This window comes from Meriones unguiculatus, chromosome 11 (genome assembly GCF_030254825.1).
Source record: "Meriones unguiculatus strain TT.TT164.6M chromosome 11, Bangor_MerUng_6.1, whole genome shotgun sequence".
Lineage (NCBI taxonomy): Eukaryota > Metazoa > Chordata > Mammalia > Rodentia > Muridae > Meriones > Meriones unguiculatus.
The window spans coordinates 77,646,394-77,661,200 of NC_083359.1; the positions used below are offsets into that span (position 1 = coordinate 77,646,394).

General features: G+C 44.1%; 1 protein-coding gene across 1 annotated transcript in view; it reads right to left on the reverse strand.

The window, feature by feature from the left end:
* Positions 1 to 706: 706 nt before the first annotated feature.
* Axdnd1 (axonemal dynein light chain domain containing 1) overlaps positions 707 to 14,807 on the reverse strand; it is a 105,241-nt gene continuing 91,140 nt past the window's right edge. Inside the window, exons 21-24 of the mRNA XM_060365089.1 lie at positions 12,590 to 12,777; positions 4,643 to 4,712; positions 2,412 to 2,769; positions 707 to 1,066 (exon numbers count right to left, since the gene is read on the reverse strand). Coding sequence (XP_060221072.1) covers positions 996 to 1,066; positions 2,412 to 2,769; positions 4,643 to 4,712; positions 12,590 to 12,777 — 687 coding nt within the window. The 3' untranslated portion in view covers positions 707 to 995. The remainder of the gene's footprint in view (positions 1,067 to 2,411; positions 2,770 to 4,642; positions 4,713 to 12,589; positions 12,778 to 14,807) is intronic.

Below are 14,807 nucleotides of genomic sequence, written 5' to 3' on the forward strand. Positions count from 1 at the left end.
CCCATCCCTCAAGCCTGCTTGGGTATTCAATGTAAATAAGGCTGGGACTCTGGAGTCAGTGGGTTTCTGTGGCTGAAAGGTCAGGCAAAGATCTAAAATTCTAGGAGAGAAGGCCAAAGGAACACCAGCTATGTAGAACTAAAACAAATGCAGCAAGCTTCCCGGTTACAGCTGGAGCCAGAGAGACACACAGACCAAGCGGGCCAGATGCAGAATAGGAAGGAGGCCTACAGAGTGACAGCCACAATGTCTGTCGCTCACAGCTTTACTTTTACAGAGCATACCATCTCCCGTGGCTGTACAGAGTCAGGAACACAAGAAGAGCAGATGAATGAGACCGCCAAAGAAAGAAAACATATTCTGGTGAGTCTGCAGCAAGACAGAGATGTGCTAAGGAAGCCATGGGGGCCACGGCTGGGCAGTCCAGACAAATCCAGCCAGCTGGGGAAGCTGATACTGATTGGCTTTTTGGGCTTAGGATGGGTAACCACCCTGGGACTTAGTCCCGCTTTCTGAGAAATGGGGTTAACAGTATCTCCCCTACCTGTTTAAAGGACTATTACAAAGATAAGAGAGAGTGTAAGAGTGCCTGACACCAATCTGTGGATCTGTGGCTGAAATCTGAGCAGAGGCGCAGAATCCCCTCTGCGGAGTCGAAGCACAAAGCCTCTCATTCCTTCCTTCCTGCGCTGAGTCCACAGCATCATCTTCTTCACAGAAGTGAACGATTTTGACGGTGCTCTCGGAAATTGACTGAAGAGGCCAGCATAATTTCTCTTAAGCTGTTTTTAATGTGGCAAGTGTACTCATGTACTGACTCCGTATGGTCTCTGCCATGCTTGAAAGTGAAACGTTCATGACTTGGATGGTGTGGCTTTTCTAACAGCTGTTGCTAAGGGAGTCCATCCATGCGAGCTGCGTGTCATCTCCACAGCTCAACAATACCTATGCAGGTTCTGGTGCACAGCCACTGTGAACCTCAGTCTCTAGGGAGTCTATTTGGGTTTGCTCTTAGGTTTACCCCGTCCTGCAGGTTTAGCAGGGTGATCATCCTTGTATTGTGGTACTAAAACGACAAAAAGACATTTTTTTACCATATTGTTAGTGACTGAGTTCTCATGTACACTAAAGGCTATTAACTTTAAAAAACAGTTTTTAAATTCCATTTGGCCTGAGTAAGTCTAATGTAGCTAATGACTCTAAATTGGTTATCAAGTTCAGAATGTTTCCCGACTTTTATGTGTGATTTCTAGGTCCTGGGATAAGGGGTTACACTGCTCGTAAGAAAGGAGAGAGCACTGGAGCAGAGCTAGTCTTCAGCACGCTGCTTGTTCATTCCTGCGTCCTCTGCTGTCTCCTCCCCCCATCTCTAGCCTCTTAAACACAAATATGAGATGCAGCTCTGGGATGGGGACAGAGCTGTTCATCAAGTCTGCCCTCACTAGCATGGACATTAAAAGGTGATTAAATGTGAGGGGAAGGTGACAGAGACTGTCTGAACAAGTCAGCCTGGGAGGGTGGGTGTCATCTCTCCCTCACAATTTTTCACCTTTGTTTGCATGCTGTATTGTGTGTGTGTGTGTGTGTGTGTGTGTGTGTGTGTGTGTGCCTGTCCATAGGGAAGTGTATTGCTATGGTATAGATGTGGAAGTGAGAAGACAGCACTGTAGAAGGTGTTCTGTCTCTCCACCTTAACATGGGTTCTAGGGATTGAAATTAGGTCATCAGTCTTGTGCCTAAGTGTTTTTAGACACTAAGCCATCTTGCCACCCATATATATATATATATATATTTTTTTTTTTTTAAGATGGTATCTTGCTTTTGTCTAGACTGGTATCAAATTCATGAGATGAAAGCAATGCTCTAGCCTCAGCCTCCTGCGTGTCTGGGACTACAGGTACACACCACAATGCCCATACAGTTCCTTCAGAATGAAGTTATTAGATAAAAATAAACACAAGCTTCACAGGAATGGCTGCATGTGCTATCAGACTTAAATGCTTTCCTCACCAGTATCTTTACAGAATTCTGTTGCTCCCTCCATGTGTGTGCCTGTGTATGTTGTATACAAGCATGTGCAGTGTATGTACTGTATGGTGCGTGCATGTGTAAGTTGTGTGTGCATGCGTGTGTGTGTGTGTGTGCGTACGGTACATTCATGGGGGGGGTCACCTTGCATGTGTGAAGGCCAGACAGTGATATCAGGTATCATCCTCCATCTTTCCCTTTTAAAACTTTATTAGTATGTGTTTGTGTGTGCACGCATACACACATGGCGGAGTAGGTACACGTGTATTGTGTACGTGTGGCACTTCTCCGCAGCAAATGAGTACGTGTAAAATATCATGCTCTTTTGAAATATTTGTGGTGCAGTCAAGTTTTCATCATAAAAATGCAAAAGCAAGTCTCACCTTTCTTTGCAGTTTTTGGGGACCTTTTCCCTTCCTTTTGTACCTCTCCTGAGGTTTCTTCCTTTTGTTCAGAATTGTCTTCATCATCATTCCCTTCAGTTTCCTCCCCCCTGGAGCCTGACCCCCTTTTGATTTTCTTGGACATTTCTTCCAGTTCCTTCTCCAGTTCATTGTTTCTTATGAGGGTGTAATGTAGCTTCTCGTTCACCCCTTCAAACTTCTCCTCTGCGTCTCTGGCTCTCTTGTCAGTCTCTCTGCGTGGATGAAGTCCATGGAAACAACAGAACAGAGAGGGGTGAAAATGTATGCTTCCTTCATACAGACTCTCATGTGAAAACTGCCATGAGAGAAGAAGAGCCTATCTGAAGAGTGCCAACATGGGAAGTGGGGGGATCAGCAATTGAGTGGAGACCTGAAGGCCTAGGGGTTAGATGACAGCTACAATTACACTGTCACTTAGGAGGACAGCATAGTTCCTATTTCTTAGTGAGATCAGACTTTGGGATATTGGAAATTCCCTATCAATAGCCAGAGAATCCTCATCAGTAGCTGATTTTAGTGTCACATAATTGGTAGAACTCAACAAACTAAAGAAAATAATGTCCCTGCTTTTCTAACACCTCTAAAACCAGAGCTCCCAATCAAGAAAACCAGTTTGAGATCTGCTTTCTAACATGAGAGTACATGTTCAGTCTGGTGATAGGGCTCGGTGAATAAAAGCTCTTGTTGCCACGCCTGATGACCTGAGTCCAACCCCTAGACCCACATGGCAGGAGGAGAGAACTGACTTCTGGAAGCTGCCCTTTGACCTCCACATGCAACACAGAGAGAGACACACACATATACGTGTAAGGAAAGTTTGGGTTTCTTTAAAAACTTAGCCATGTTACATAAATATGTTTTTTTTTTTAATCCCAAGTGTGGGATTTTAGTTTGGGCTTGAGTTCGGTCACAGCTGATGATTGCCTCACATGGTCTTTGCCAGCTGGTAACAGCCTGCCTTGTGCAGCATGGAGGGGGGCGTGGGCTAGGACTCTGAGGGATAGAAGTATGAGGTCCCAGAGAGAGAGGAAGGATAGCATGTGTCATGTGGCAGTTTGGAGAGACCATGGTGCAGCAGCTTGGAAGAGACTGCTGGCTGCATTTGCCATTGACAGAGACTGGTAGAGCCCCCAAAGAACCTACTGACCCTAAACAGCCAGAGAAGTAAAGGGGTCTGTGCAAGCTCTCCCCACTAACCTTCTCTCTCCTACCTAGTGTTGGGGGGTTGGAAGGGAAAGTCTTTAAGGAGCCCCAAATAAAATAGTTTTAAAAATGAGCATCAACACATACACACACATAGACACAAACACACATAATACACATACACACATAGACAGAAACCTACACAGAAATAACATATACACATACAAGCATACACACACATATACACACAAAGACATACACATATATAGACACACAGATACATACACATACATTGATGCACACATACATATATACACAGACACAAACATACACATATAGACAAACAGATACAGACATAGACACACAGATACACACTTACACATACATGAACACAAAATAAATGTAACAAAATGTTAAATGTAGGGTATATATCATATCTGTATGGCAGATTCTTCTCAGACTGGTCAGCCATCTTGACTGTATTGTCCTCCGAACCCTGGGTGACTTAACATTCTTTCTCAAGCACAATACTTTCTCCAGTTCCGTTCTTTTCCTAAGTCATCTCCTACAAATGCGCTGACTTGAATGGCTTCTCGTACCCATCCTGACGTACATACACGCTGCAAATATACGTACCAGCTACCATCTCCACTATGGGCTAAGGAAAGATTTTCTTACTACAGCAGTGCAGTTCACTACTTCCAGCCAAGGCTTTTCAGATACTCATCCCTCCAGTGAGACCAAAACAAGCAGGACAAAGTAAGCTACGAAGTGTGGCCTGCTCAGCCAAGCTTCTGGCCAACAGTGTTTATCCTCGTACTATTGTGGTACCTATACTTACTTTAGCTTTTCCTGCATATTGTCGATGACAGCCATTACTTCAACATACTTTGGCTCCAATATAGTGTGTTTAGCTGCGTCTCTCTGACAAAGAAAATATGAGGTGAATGACCTGAAAGTCCCAAAAGTTAGTAGTCTATGTCTTCAGGAATTGTCTAGAATATTTTTTTCTATTACTCATATTTATCTAGTGGATGATTACTCACAACTGTAATACCAAATAGTCCACAGACACTGCCTGTGGTCAAAAAAAGCACAGCAGATTTCAAATTAAAACTACAGGTAGATGTGAAAAACATTAGTGTAGGGGAAAAAAGGTAGGAGAAACAGTAACAAAAGGAAATGTGTAAATGCTTAAAAAGTAAGAAGAGTAAAAACATGTTTCTCTAATTAAGTTAAAGAAGGAAAACAGTCCATAGTTAATTATTAATAATCCACAGCTAATAATTTCACTGCCTATCTAGCATTGCAAAATCCAGTAAATGTTTCCATTCCTTAGGAAATGTCATAGTTGCTTGAAAGTGTAGCTCTTGCCAGGCAGGCAGGGAAAGTGTGGGGCGGGGTCTGTGCACGTAGATGCAGCAGGGCAGCTCAGCACTACTCCCCGGAACACCTTGCTGGACTCGAGCCCTCCTTCCGGCGTTCACACTCTTGTGCACGAGTGTGTGACAGAGATAAACGTGAGGCACTACTTGTAAAAGCGCGCTTGGACTTTCCTTCCTAGGCCCATGTGCTGTAGCTTTAAGACAGTCTCTTTCTGAAACAAGTCTATGTTTGGCTTTTGGGGCTCATTCTTTCCAGATTTCCTAGGGGCTTTGGACTAGACTAACATCTCTGGCCTGGAAGTACCTCTGAAAAGGTCTGGATCCAGGCCCAATTGCTTATGGATGGATACAGCTCTGAGCACCAAACTCCCTGCCAGATTTTGTGCCCTATCTGTTTTGGACACACTGTTCTGGAGCCATCTATTTTAAAGGCCCTTTCCTATTGTTGTTATCAAATGGGTAAATCAGTCACTGCATTATGGTAGGAAAATCCAGCCAAATGAGAGGTGAGGGGAGAATGTCTGTCTTGGGTTGACAATGCTGCAGAGCTCAAATCTGTCTCCTGGTTGTCTTCCCAAGGGTGTTCACATATGATCCAGAAAAACCTGTTCTATGCCTATGGTTCTTTATGGACAGTCAGGACCCAAGAATGTAAGATGACCCTTATGTAGCCTGTTTTTAACGTGTTGCTTGCTGGTTAGAGTAGCTGAGCTACAACACAGCCCTATTCACACAGCTGAGCAGCAGCACAGGGAGACAGCATAGCCCTACGATAGCGCCTGCTGAGTTGAAACATTCCGGATCCCCACTAGTTGGTCTGAAGTCTCAGAGTCTGGGCTGACTGCTCTGTAATGAGATGCTGAAATGAGAGTAACCTTTCCCAGGGAGGAGAGGCAAGTCAGTACTGCTTAATGGGTCTGAAATGTCCCTCCAATGGCCATATACTAAAGGCCTGGTTCCCAGCTGGTGGCAGGATGGGATGCTGTAGAAATTTCAGAAGCTGGGCTACTCGTGACATACCTTGAAGAGTATATTTTGGCCCCCTTTTCTCCTTTCTGACCCTCATCCTTCCCTCCCTTCTTCCCTCCTTTTCTTCCCTCTTTCTCCCACTTCTCCTCTCTTCCTTCTTTCCCTCTTCCCTCCTCTCCTCCTCTCTCCCTTTCCCTCTTCTTCCACTGAGGAGGGCAGCCCTGTACCGTTGGATGCTCCTGCCACACTGTTTCACTCACTACAGCACTAGCACATTGGAACCAAGAGATGATGGGTTGAAACCGGGAGCAAAATTGTGTCACAGGGATAGGAAGCTCACTAACACAGCTGGTGTCCCAGAGCCGTGAGTCCCATACCAATGGTTTTCACTTTTGCCCCCTGACCCCAAGCTTCTAGATCCCTCTACTTCCTGCCTGTCTCCAAAGCCTAAATCCAATGCCTCCTCTGGATGGAACAGCAGGGTTTTCACTGCAGGGAATCAAGTTCAAAGAAGAACAGCTTCACCTGGGACTGGCAGGTGGTTCTGCATTTTCTCTTTAAAGAACATGTCTTAAGATACAGTCACTTCTTAAATCTGCCTCAGAGTTGTGGTGACAGACAGAGCATTATTTCAAATATCTCACAGGGCTCCAATTTGGGAAAATGTGCTTATGATCCCCCTTGCTCTCCCCTCACCCCAACTGGCCCTACATGACTTACCCAAGTTCTTTCTACCATTGGTGAATTTTATTGTCTACAATGTCCTTGGCTAAACTCACTGCAAACACCTCTGCTCTAGGCCTAACCTCCACCTAAGTGCTCTAGCTGCCATCCACCATTATGGTGACACAGCTCCCCACTGCCACGTGCAACCTCCCAGTCTAATGAATCACACTGACTAACGACTGAAAGTCTCCTAATTTCCCGATTGATATATATATGTGTGTGTGTGTGTGTGTGTGTGTGTGTATGTTTCTTCCCCCAACCCAGAAAAAATGCACAGTCTGAACAGACACAAAGTGTAGCACCAGATTTCACAAGACTGAGGGAATGCAGCCAGCCATAGACTCCTAAAGTGATGTGTTCTTCAGAGAGCTAGGAGCCAATCAAGAGTGTGGGGACAGGGAGCTGTGCCACGGGGGGAGCCAACCTGCAGCAAGAATGAGGCTGAGGCATGTCCAAACCCTGAAAATCTCATTTTGAGTCTGGCAGGAGTAGGACTGTTCCTCCCTGCCCTGAGCCTGCATGTCTCAGCACATGTAGCCGAACACCCGCCACCCTTGAGGTGGCAGGCCAGGTTACAGGTTAAACCTCCCCTCTCCTTCTAAGGTCATGACCAACAAGCACCTGGAATTCCTCTTCATGCCGATGAGGCAATCCCAACACTTTGGCCCTGGCAATGAGGTACACTCACCTCCAAAGCCTTTACTAAATCCCCAAATGTTTAAATGTCTTTCCCTCACTCCAATTAATTGAACAGTCTGACTGAAGCTGTCTCCTGAGAAGGCTATTTCTTTCAACCTCACTGCCAACCAATATTCTATATCGCACCCATCCACCCGCCATGCTTCCCTTCCTTTAGGCCAGCTCCGTGCGCAATGAGCCCAAATACCCCAAGGTAGGAAGCAGACATTGGGCAGCACAAGAGGACCTGGGTTCGATTCCCAGCATTCTACATTGCAGGTCAAAACTCTAACTCATACCCTCACACAGATAGGCATGCAGGCAAAACACCAAAGCATATGAAATAAAAATAATTTTTTTTAAAGCCAGTCGATTGCTGCTTATATCTACCATGGTCCTAAAATGAACTTTCTATGGAGACACAGATGAAAGAGAATGAGAATTTTGTTGTTTGTTTTGTAAAGTCAAAATGGAAACTTGAGTCTTCTAAAGGTAGTACTGGAAGAACAAAAAATCTGACAAGTACATTAACCAGGAGTCACCTGAGAGAAACTAAAAGCTACATTAGACCCATATTATTATGTAGTTAACAATTTAATATACTGTTAAGTAGTTTTGAATTTCCTAGCTGAGTTTTAGTAACATACCCAGGATGAAAATATATCTTCTTCGAACATTATTTTGCAATGAATATTTTCATCTTTCCCAATGTATCTAATGAATCTTGGTGCAGATGTCGAAGGTTCCTAGAGCACAAAATAAAACAAAAACAAACCAAGGGCCTATTAGCCAGCCAGTGTGTGACACACAGCAAGCAGGCCGCCCAGAGCCCTGTCTGAAATGTCGGCTCTCCATGCCTCCACCCAGCAGACAATGTTTGAAGGCCTGCTCCAAACACTGACAAAGATGAGGATGGAGGGGCGGGGGCAGGAGGAGCACATTATGACTAAAACAAAGAAATTCATTCCAGACCTCTAAAATTGTGATAGCTACTCTAGGTTGTCACCTTGACTGCACTGAATTGACCAATACTCAAACACCTGGGTACACTGTGATGGGTTTTTCTTAATTAAATCGTTTGAAGTGGGAAGAACCAGATTTTTTTTTTTCAATGCAGTTTATTCAGGAACCTTGAACAATCATCTGACCCTGGGGAAAGCCAGCCCACAGCTTAAATAGCCTCTGGGTAGCCAACCCCAGCATGCCACGTGGGCAATGCAGATAGGTCCACATACATGGAAGCAAGCCAGATCATCGGCCTTAGCCAAATGTGGAGTTGTTCATGAGAGCACTCACCATTGGGAAGGTGGAAGGCGGAAACCAGCTCCATCTTTAAGGCGCGGCATTACGCAGCTCTCTACAGTTCCCCCTTTATGTTTTAGACACATCAGGCAAGAGTATAGGTCTGATCTCTGATATTAGAAATAAATGGGGACTTTGTACTGATGTTCATTTAGGTATCATCCACCCAAAGAGCATCAGACCCATCCGATACCTTTTGCTCAGAGGCGGGACCTGGGGCATCAACCCGCATGCAATCAGACATGCTCTTCTCTGGGTCGAAAGTGGCTGACCCTGAGTGCAGTGCTTAGCCTTGCATCCTGAGCGTAACATTTTAGCTTTTTATGGTAGCCAACCATGCTTGGGGAGACTGTCCTGCTTCAATGGCTGTAAAGGCCTGAATGGTCATGGCTGCATTACGCTGTTGTGAAACTCTGATCTTGCATATATACCACAGGCCCTGGTTACTCGCATACCTCGCTGGGTGCCTGTGTCCGTTGATGCCCCTCACGCTATGACTCTTTTCAGACAGAAAAGGGATCTTGAAACTACAGCCACCATTGTTACTGGCATCTCATTGGCATTGGCGGCTGTTGGAGCTACCACCGCGGCATTAGCCATGAGTCATACTGTGCAGACTGCTCAGACCCTGAATAATCTTTTAGCCAATGTAGCTCATGCCTTAGATGTACAAAAAGGAATTAATGCTCAACTAAAAGGAGGCTTGATGGTGTTCAATCAGAAGATTGACCTCATGCAGGAGCACATTGATACCCTATGGCAAATCGCTCAACTTGGCTGTCAATGAAAGTATGCTGGACTTTGAGTCACTAGCATACAACATGAGAATTTTTCCTGTGCTGCAAATCTGTCTAAACAATTGTCTAGCTATATTTTAGGTAATTGGACTGGAGAATTCGATTCTACGATGGAGCAGTTGAGAGTGGGCATTGTCACGGCAAATTCTACCAGAGTGGATGCAGGACTAGCCACAGGATTATCATCATGGATTGCTGCAGCCATGAATCATCTGAAGGAATGGGCGGGCATGGGAGCGTTAGCAGGCCTTCTGGTGTTGGTCTCCTTGGTTTGCCTGTGGGAAGAACCAGATTTAATCCAGATCTGTTGAGGTGAAAAGATCCACTCTCTAATCTGGGTCACACCTAAATATGTCATTTTTATAGGCTGACATGTCCTTTCTATTGGCAGCTGGCCATAGAAGGAAGCAAGCTTCTCTCTCTGCCTGCTTGCCATCACTCTGGCAAGTCCATTCCTTAGGATTCCAGCATATACTGAAGACTGGCTGAAACATGACGAAACAAACAGCTACTGGATTCTTGGACCTTCCATTGATAGATAGCCATTGTTGGACACAGCCTACAAACCATTCGAATAAGTCATGGTGTGTGTGTGTGTGTGTGTGTGTGTGTGTGTGTGTGTGTGTGTGTGTATCTGAACATACACATAATGTAGCACCAAATTTCAGGAGATGAGTGGAATGTAGCTCACCACAGACTCCTAAAGTAACGGCTCTGCAGACAGGTAGAAGTCAATCAAGAGCTGCTTATGTCTACCATTATACTATAATAAACTTCCTACAGAGACACAGGAAAGAAAGAGAATGAGTTGTTGGTTTTTGTTTTGTTTTGTTTTTTTTTTAATTTTTAAAATGAAGTCAAGATGAAAAAATAAGTCATAGAAGTAAAGGGATGTTAATTCAGAACATGGCTGTTCTGGCAAGAGATCACATCCAAAGATCTTCTAGTTCTCTGTGATCTGGCTGGAATACAAACACACCTTTAAAATCCAGAAGACAGAGCAAGCAGATCTGACTTCAAGGCCAGCCTGAACTCAAGTTTCAGGGAAAGAAAAGCAGAGTGGTACACTCCTTTAATCTCAAACAGTGAAGGTAAAGTTAGTTTGAAGAAGGAAGCACCCATGTTTGAAAGCGATGTCTAATTGAGTGGAAGAAACAGTGACTAATCAGAGAAAGACTTGACAAAATATAATATGCCTAATTGTCATGAGAAGAGGAAATAGAACTTACCTAAGAGACAATGCAGAGAGAAAAGAGGAAGTTTTACCAGGACAGTAATAGAGAGGCAGGTTACAGAGAGAGAACTCGGGTGAAGCCCAAATGAGCCAGAGAATGAGAAGGAGCCAGTAGATGAAAGCAGATTTTTAGAGTTTGAAGCCCGGCAGAGCAATTCAGAGGCCAAGAGAAAAGCCAGATTGAATCAGTAAGCTGGGAGAGGAGTTTGACCCAAAACAGCTGAGTTGAACCTGCCAGCCCAGAGCTCAGTGAAAACAACGAAGGGTGATCTTATTAAGCAGTAAGACTCAGGGGCTAAAAAAAATTCTAGGCCTTGGTTAGACTGCATGGAGGGCTAGAAGCTTCCAGGATTAGGCCTAGTTAGCTGAAGGAGGCAGTAATGCTCCAAGACAACAATTACCACAGGAGAATAAAAGTTCCTTTTACGCATATATGTAATTCTCTAATATTTACCCACAACCATATATACAGACATATATACATAAATATATATTTGTGCGTATATATTCATTCTATAAGTTCTGTTCCTCTAGAGAACCCTGACTAATACAGAAACTCAGAACAGCAGGAAACACAGATAATAAGATGAACAATCAAGGCACACAGTGGCTGTTATCATAAAGATGCATCTCTAAGGGCTGTGTGCACACGCAAGGGCGCCCAGCTCACAGGAAAAAAAAAATGTTTGAAGATTGAACAGGTGCATGTGAATTAGAGAGGAAAGGGCCTGAAGTAAGATCAAAGATGGTCATAGCTTTAACACACTCTGTAAGTAAATGGGAAAGTATTTGGCCTTCCATACAGCAAACACTTTGCCAAAAGTAAAACAGCAAATGCTTGAAAACAGAGGGCTGGGTATTTGCACAATTCTGTTCTGTCCTCCTGCCTCTATTTTGAATAGAAGATATAAAATAGAGTCTGGGGTCAAAGCAATATGCATGGATAAAGGAAGGAATACAAATTCTCCATGGAGTCAGTTCTTTCCTTCCACTTTTATATGGGTTCTGAGGCTAGAACTCAGGTTGACAGACATCTTGCCAGCCTCTATGGCAACACTTTAACCATCTGTAGAGACATAAATTGAGAAGTGCGGAGAGCACTGGGTAAGCACGGGCTCTGAGCTGGAGACAGGAGCAGGCAGTATAGGAATCAATGGGGCTCTTCTGCCGTGACCATCTGGGTTTGAATGCTGATTCTTCCACTTGAAATTATAGGGTCTGAAATTATAGGTCAACCTTTTGGAGCTTAAATTTTCTGTCTATACATGAGGCAATGTATGCCCTGTCTTATGCTTGCAGCACGCACAGCATAAAACTCATAATCTACACTCAGTTATTGGTAGCTGTTATTGTGTTGTATTGGGTTTTCACTGCAACAAATTCCTCAGCAGGACTAGGGAGACTCGGAGTAAGAGGAGAAAAGTGAGAGACTAGGAAAAGGAAAGGGCAGCACAGCAGGGAAGCTGAAGCAGAGGAGAAGGGAAATTAAACTTCCTTTTGGAAACTCTAGCAACGATGGGAGAAAGAAAGAGCAGTAGGATGTAAGGTGGCTGTGACGCTGTTAGTAAGAGGAGGATGAATGAAGCTAATGGGATATATCTGGATTAAGAAAAAAAAGTCACAACAATGAGGACAGGCTGAGTATGCTCAGATGAGGAAAGGGGGAGGCCGAAGCGTTCACTCTAAGAGACCTATTTCCACCTCCCTATCTATTAACGCTTTAGTCCTTGAAAAGAAGGAAGGGGGGAAACTAATGGTAAGTAATCACACATCATTTTTATTCGTCTTCTTGGTTTTTTGTTTGTTTTATTTTGTTTTGGTCTTGCTGTGTTGCCAGGTTTTGAACTCTTAGGCTCAATTGAGTCCTGTGCCAGCCTTCCAGGCAGCTGAGATTAGAGGCACCTGCCACCATGCCCAGCAAATGATCTCACCTGTTCTGCTACTACAACTTCTTCTTCTTCTTCCTCTTCTGCTGGTGTTTCTGCCTCTTCTTTCTTTGTTCGGGAGACAACCCTTTTAAACTCAATTTTGTCCTCAGGATCCTCATCAATAAAAGGTTTTTCTGCGTCAGAAATCATTTTTGAAGTTTCCTGTGCATATAACAGTATTATAAATGTAATTCACATATATAAATATTAGCAATTTCATAGTAAATGAGCACTAACCCTACAACTGAGTATTCTGCTATCAATAAGAACACAAACAGGGGTGGTGGGGTAAAGAGATGGCTCAATGGTTAACAGCACATACTGCTCCCAATGTCTATATCAGGCAGCTCAGAGAATCACCTGGAACTACAACTCCAGGGAGATCTGACAGCCTCTTCAGGTATGTGCACAAATCTACACACATATGAATAATTAAAATAATAAAGTCTTTAAAAAAAACCCACAAATCTTGCTAAGAGTGGTTCCTGTCCTTGAAAAGCTCACCATTTTGCAGACAACACAATGTTATGGGTGGAGCATGAATCAGGAACATCCAACCCACAATACATAGTAGACAGGGGTAGCAGGAGGCCAGTCATGAAGGAGGCAATAACAGCAGAGTACTTTTTCTTGTAGTATGAAAAGGGAAAAGAAGAAGGTACAGAGGGGTTCTGAGAAGAAAAGTGGTTCCATAAGACAGAACCTTTAGACAAATGGACCCAAAAGACACAACCATAACATAGGACTGAACTGTCAGGTTAGCAGACTGTATTGTATCTGAAAGGTAACGAAACATCCAAAAGGCAGAAAAACATTTTTAATTGATCTACTATAAATTCTAAAGCAATCACCAGGGCATTAGCCATGAGTCATACTGGGCAGACTGCTCAGACCCTGAATAATCATTTAGCCAATGTAGCTCATGCCTTAGTTGTACATAAAGGAATTAATGCTCAACTAAAAGGAAGCTTGATGGTGTTCAATCAGAGGATTGACCTCTTGCAGGAGCAAATTGATACCCTATGGCAAATCGCTCAACCTGGCTGTCAATGAAAGTATGCTGGACTTTGTGTCACTAGCATACAACATGAGAATTTTTCCTGTGCTGCAAATCTGTCTAAACAATTGTCGAGCTATATTTTAGGTAATTGGACTGGAGAATTCGATACTACGATGGAGCAGCTGAGAGTGGCCATTGTCACAGTAAATTCTACCGGAGTGGACGCAGGACTAGCCACAGGATTATCAACATGGATTGCTGCAGCCATGAATCATCTGAAGGAATGGGCGGGCATGGGAGTGTTAGCAGGCCTTCTGGTGTTGGTCTCCTTGGTTTGCCTGTGGTATATATGCAAGATTAGAGTCTCACAACAGTGTGATGCAGCCATGATCATTCAGGCCTTTACAGCCATTGAAGCAGGACAGTCTCCCCAAGCATGGTTGGATACCATAAAAAGCTAAAATGATACGCTCAGGATGCGAGGCTAAGCACTGCACTCAGGGTCAGCCGCTTTGGACCCAGAGAAGAGCATGTCTGATTGCATGCGGGTTGATGCCCCAGGTCCCGCCTCTGAGAAAAAGGTATCGGACTGGTCTGATGCTCTTTGGGTGGATGACACCTAAATGAACATCTGTACAAAGTCCCAATTTATTTCTAATATCAGAGATCAGACCTCTACTCTTGCCTGATGCGTCTAAAACAAAAAGGGGGAACTGTAGAGAGCTGCGGAATGCTATGCCTTAAAGATGGAGCTGGTTTCCGCCTTCCACCTTCCCAATGGTGAGTGCTCTCTGTCACGAACAACTCCACATTTGGCTAAGGCCGAGGATCTGGCTTGCTTCCATGTATGTGGACCTATCTGCATTGCTCCCGTGGCACGCCTGGGTTGGCTACCCAGAGGCTATTTAAGCTGTGGGCTGGCTTTCCCCGGGGTCCGAGGATTGTTCAATGTTCCTGAATAAACTGCATTGAAAAAAAAAATTCTAAAGCAATCATTCTCACAATAGGAAAACAGGTCAGAAAAAAGAAGGGAAGGAAGAAATCCAAGGAGAGAGTAAACACTGTTTGTAGAGGTAAAGAAAAGGGCGATCCAGAAGGTACTAAAGAGGTGGTTCTTTACTCGCCAATAGATGGAAACGAAATGGTTAGGAAAAAGGTGCATCCCGAGTGACACATGGCTGATGGCTTATGC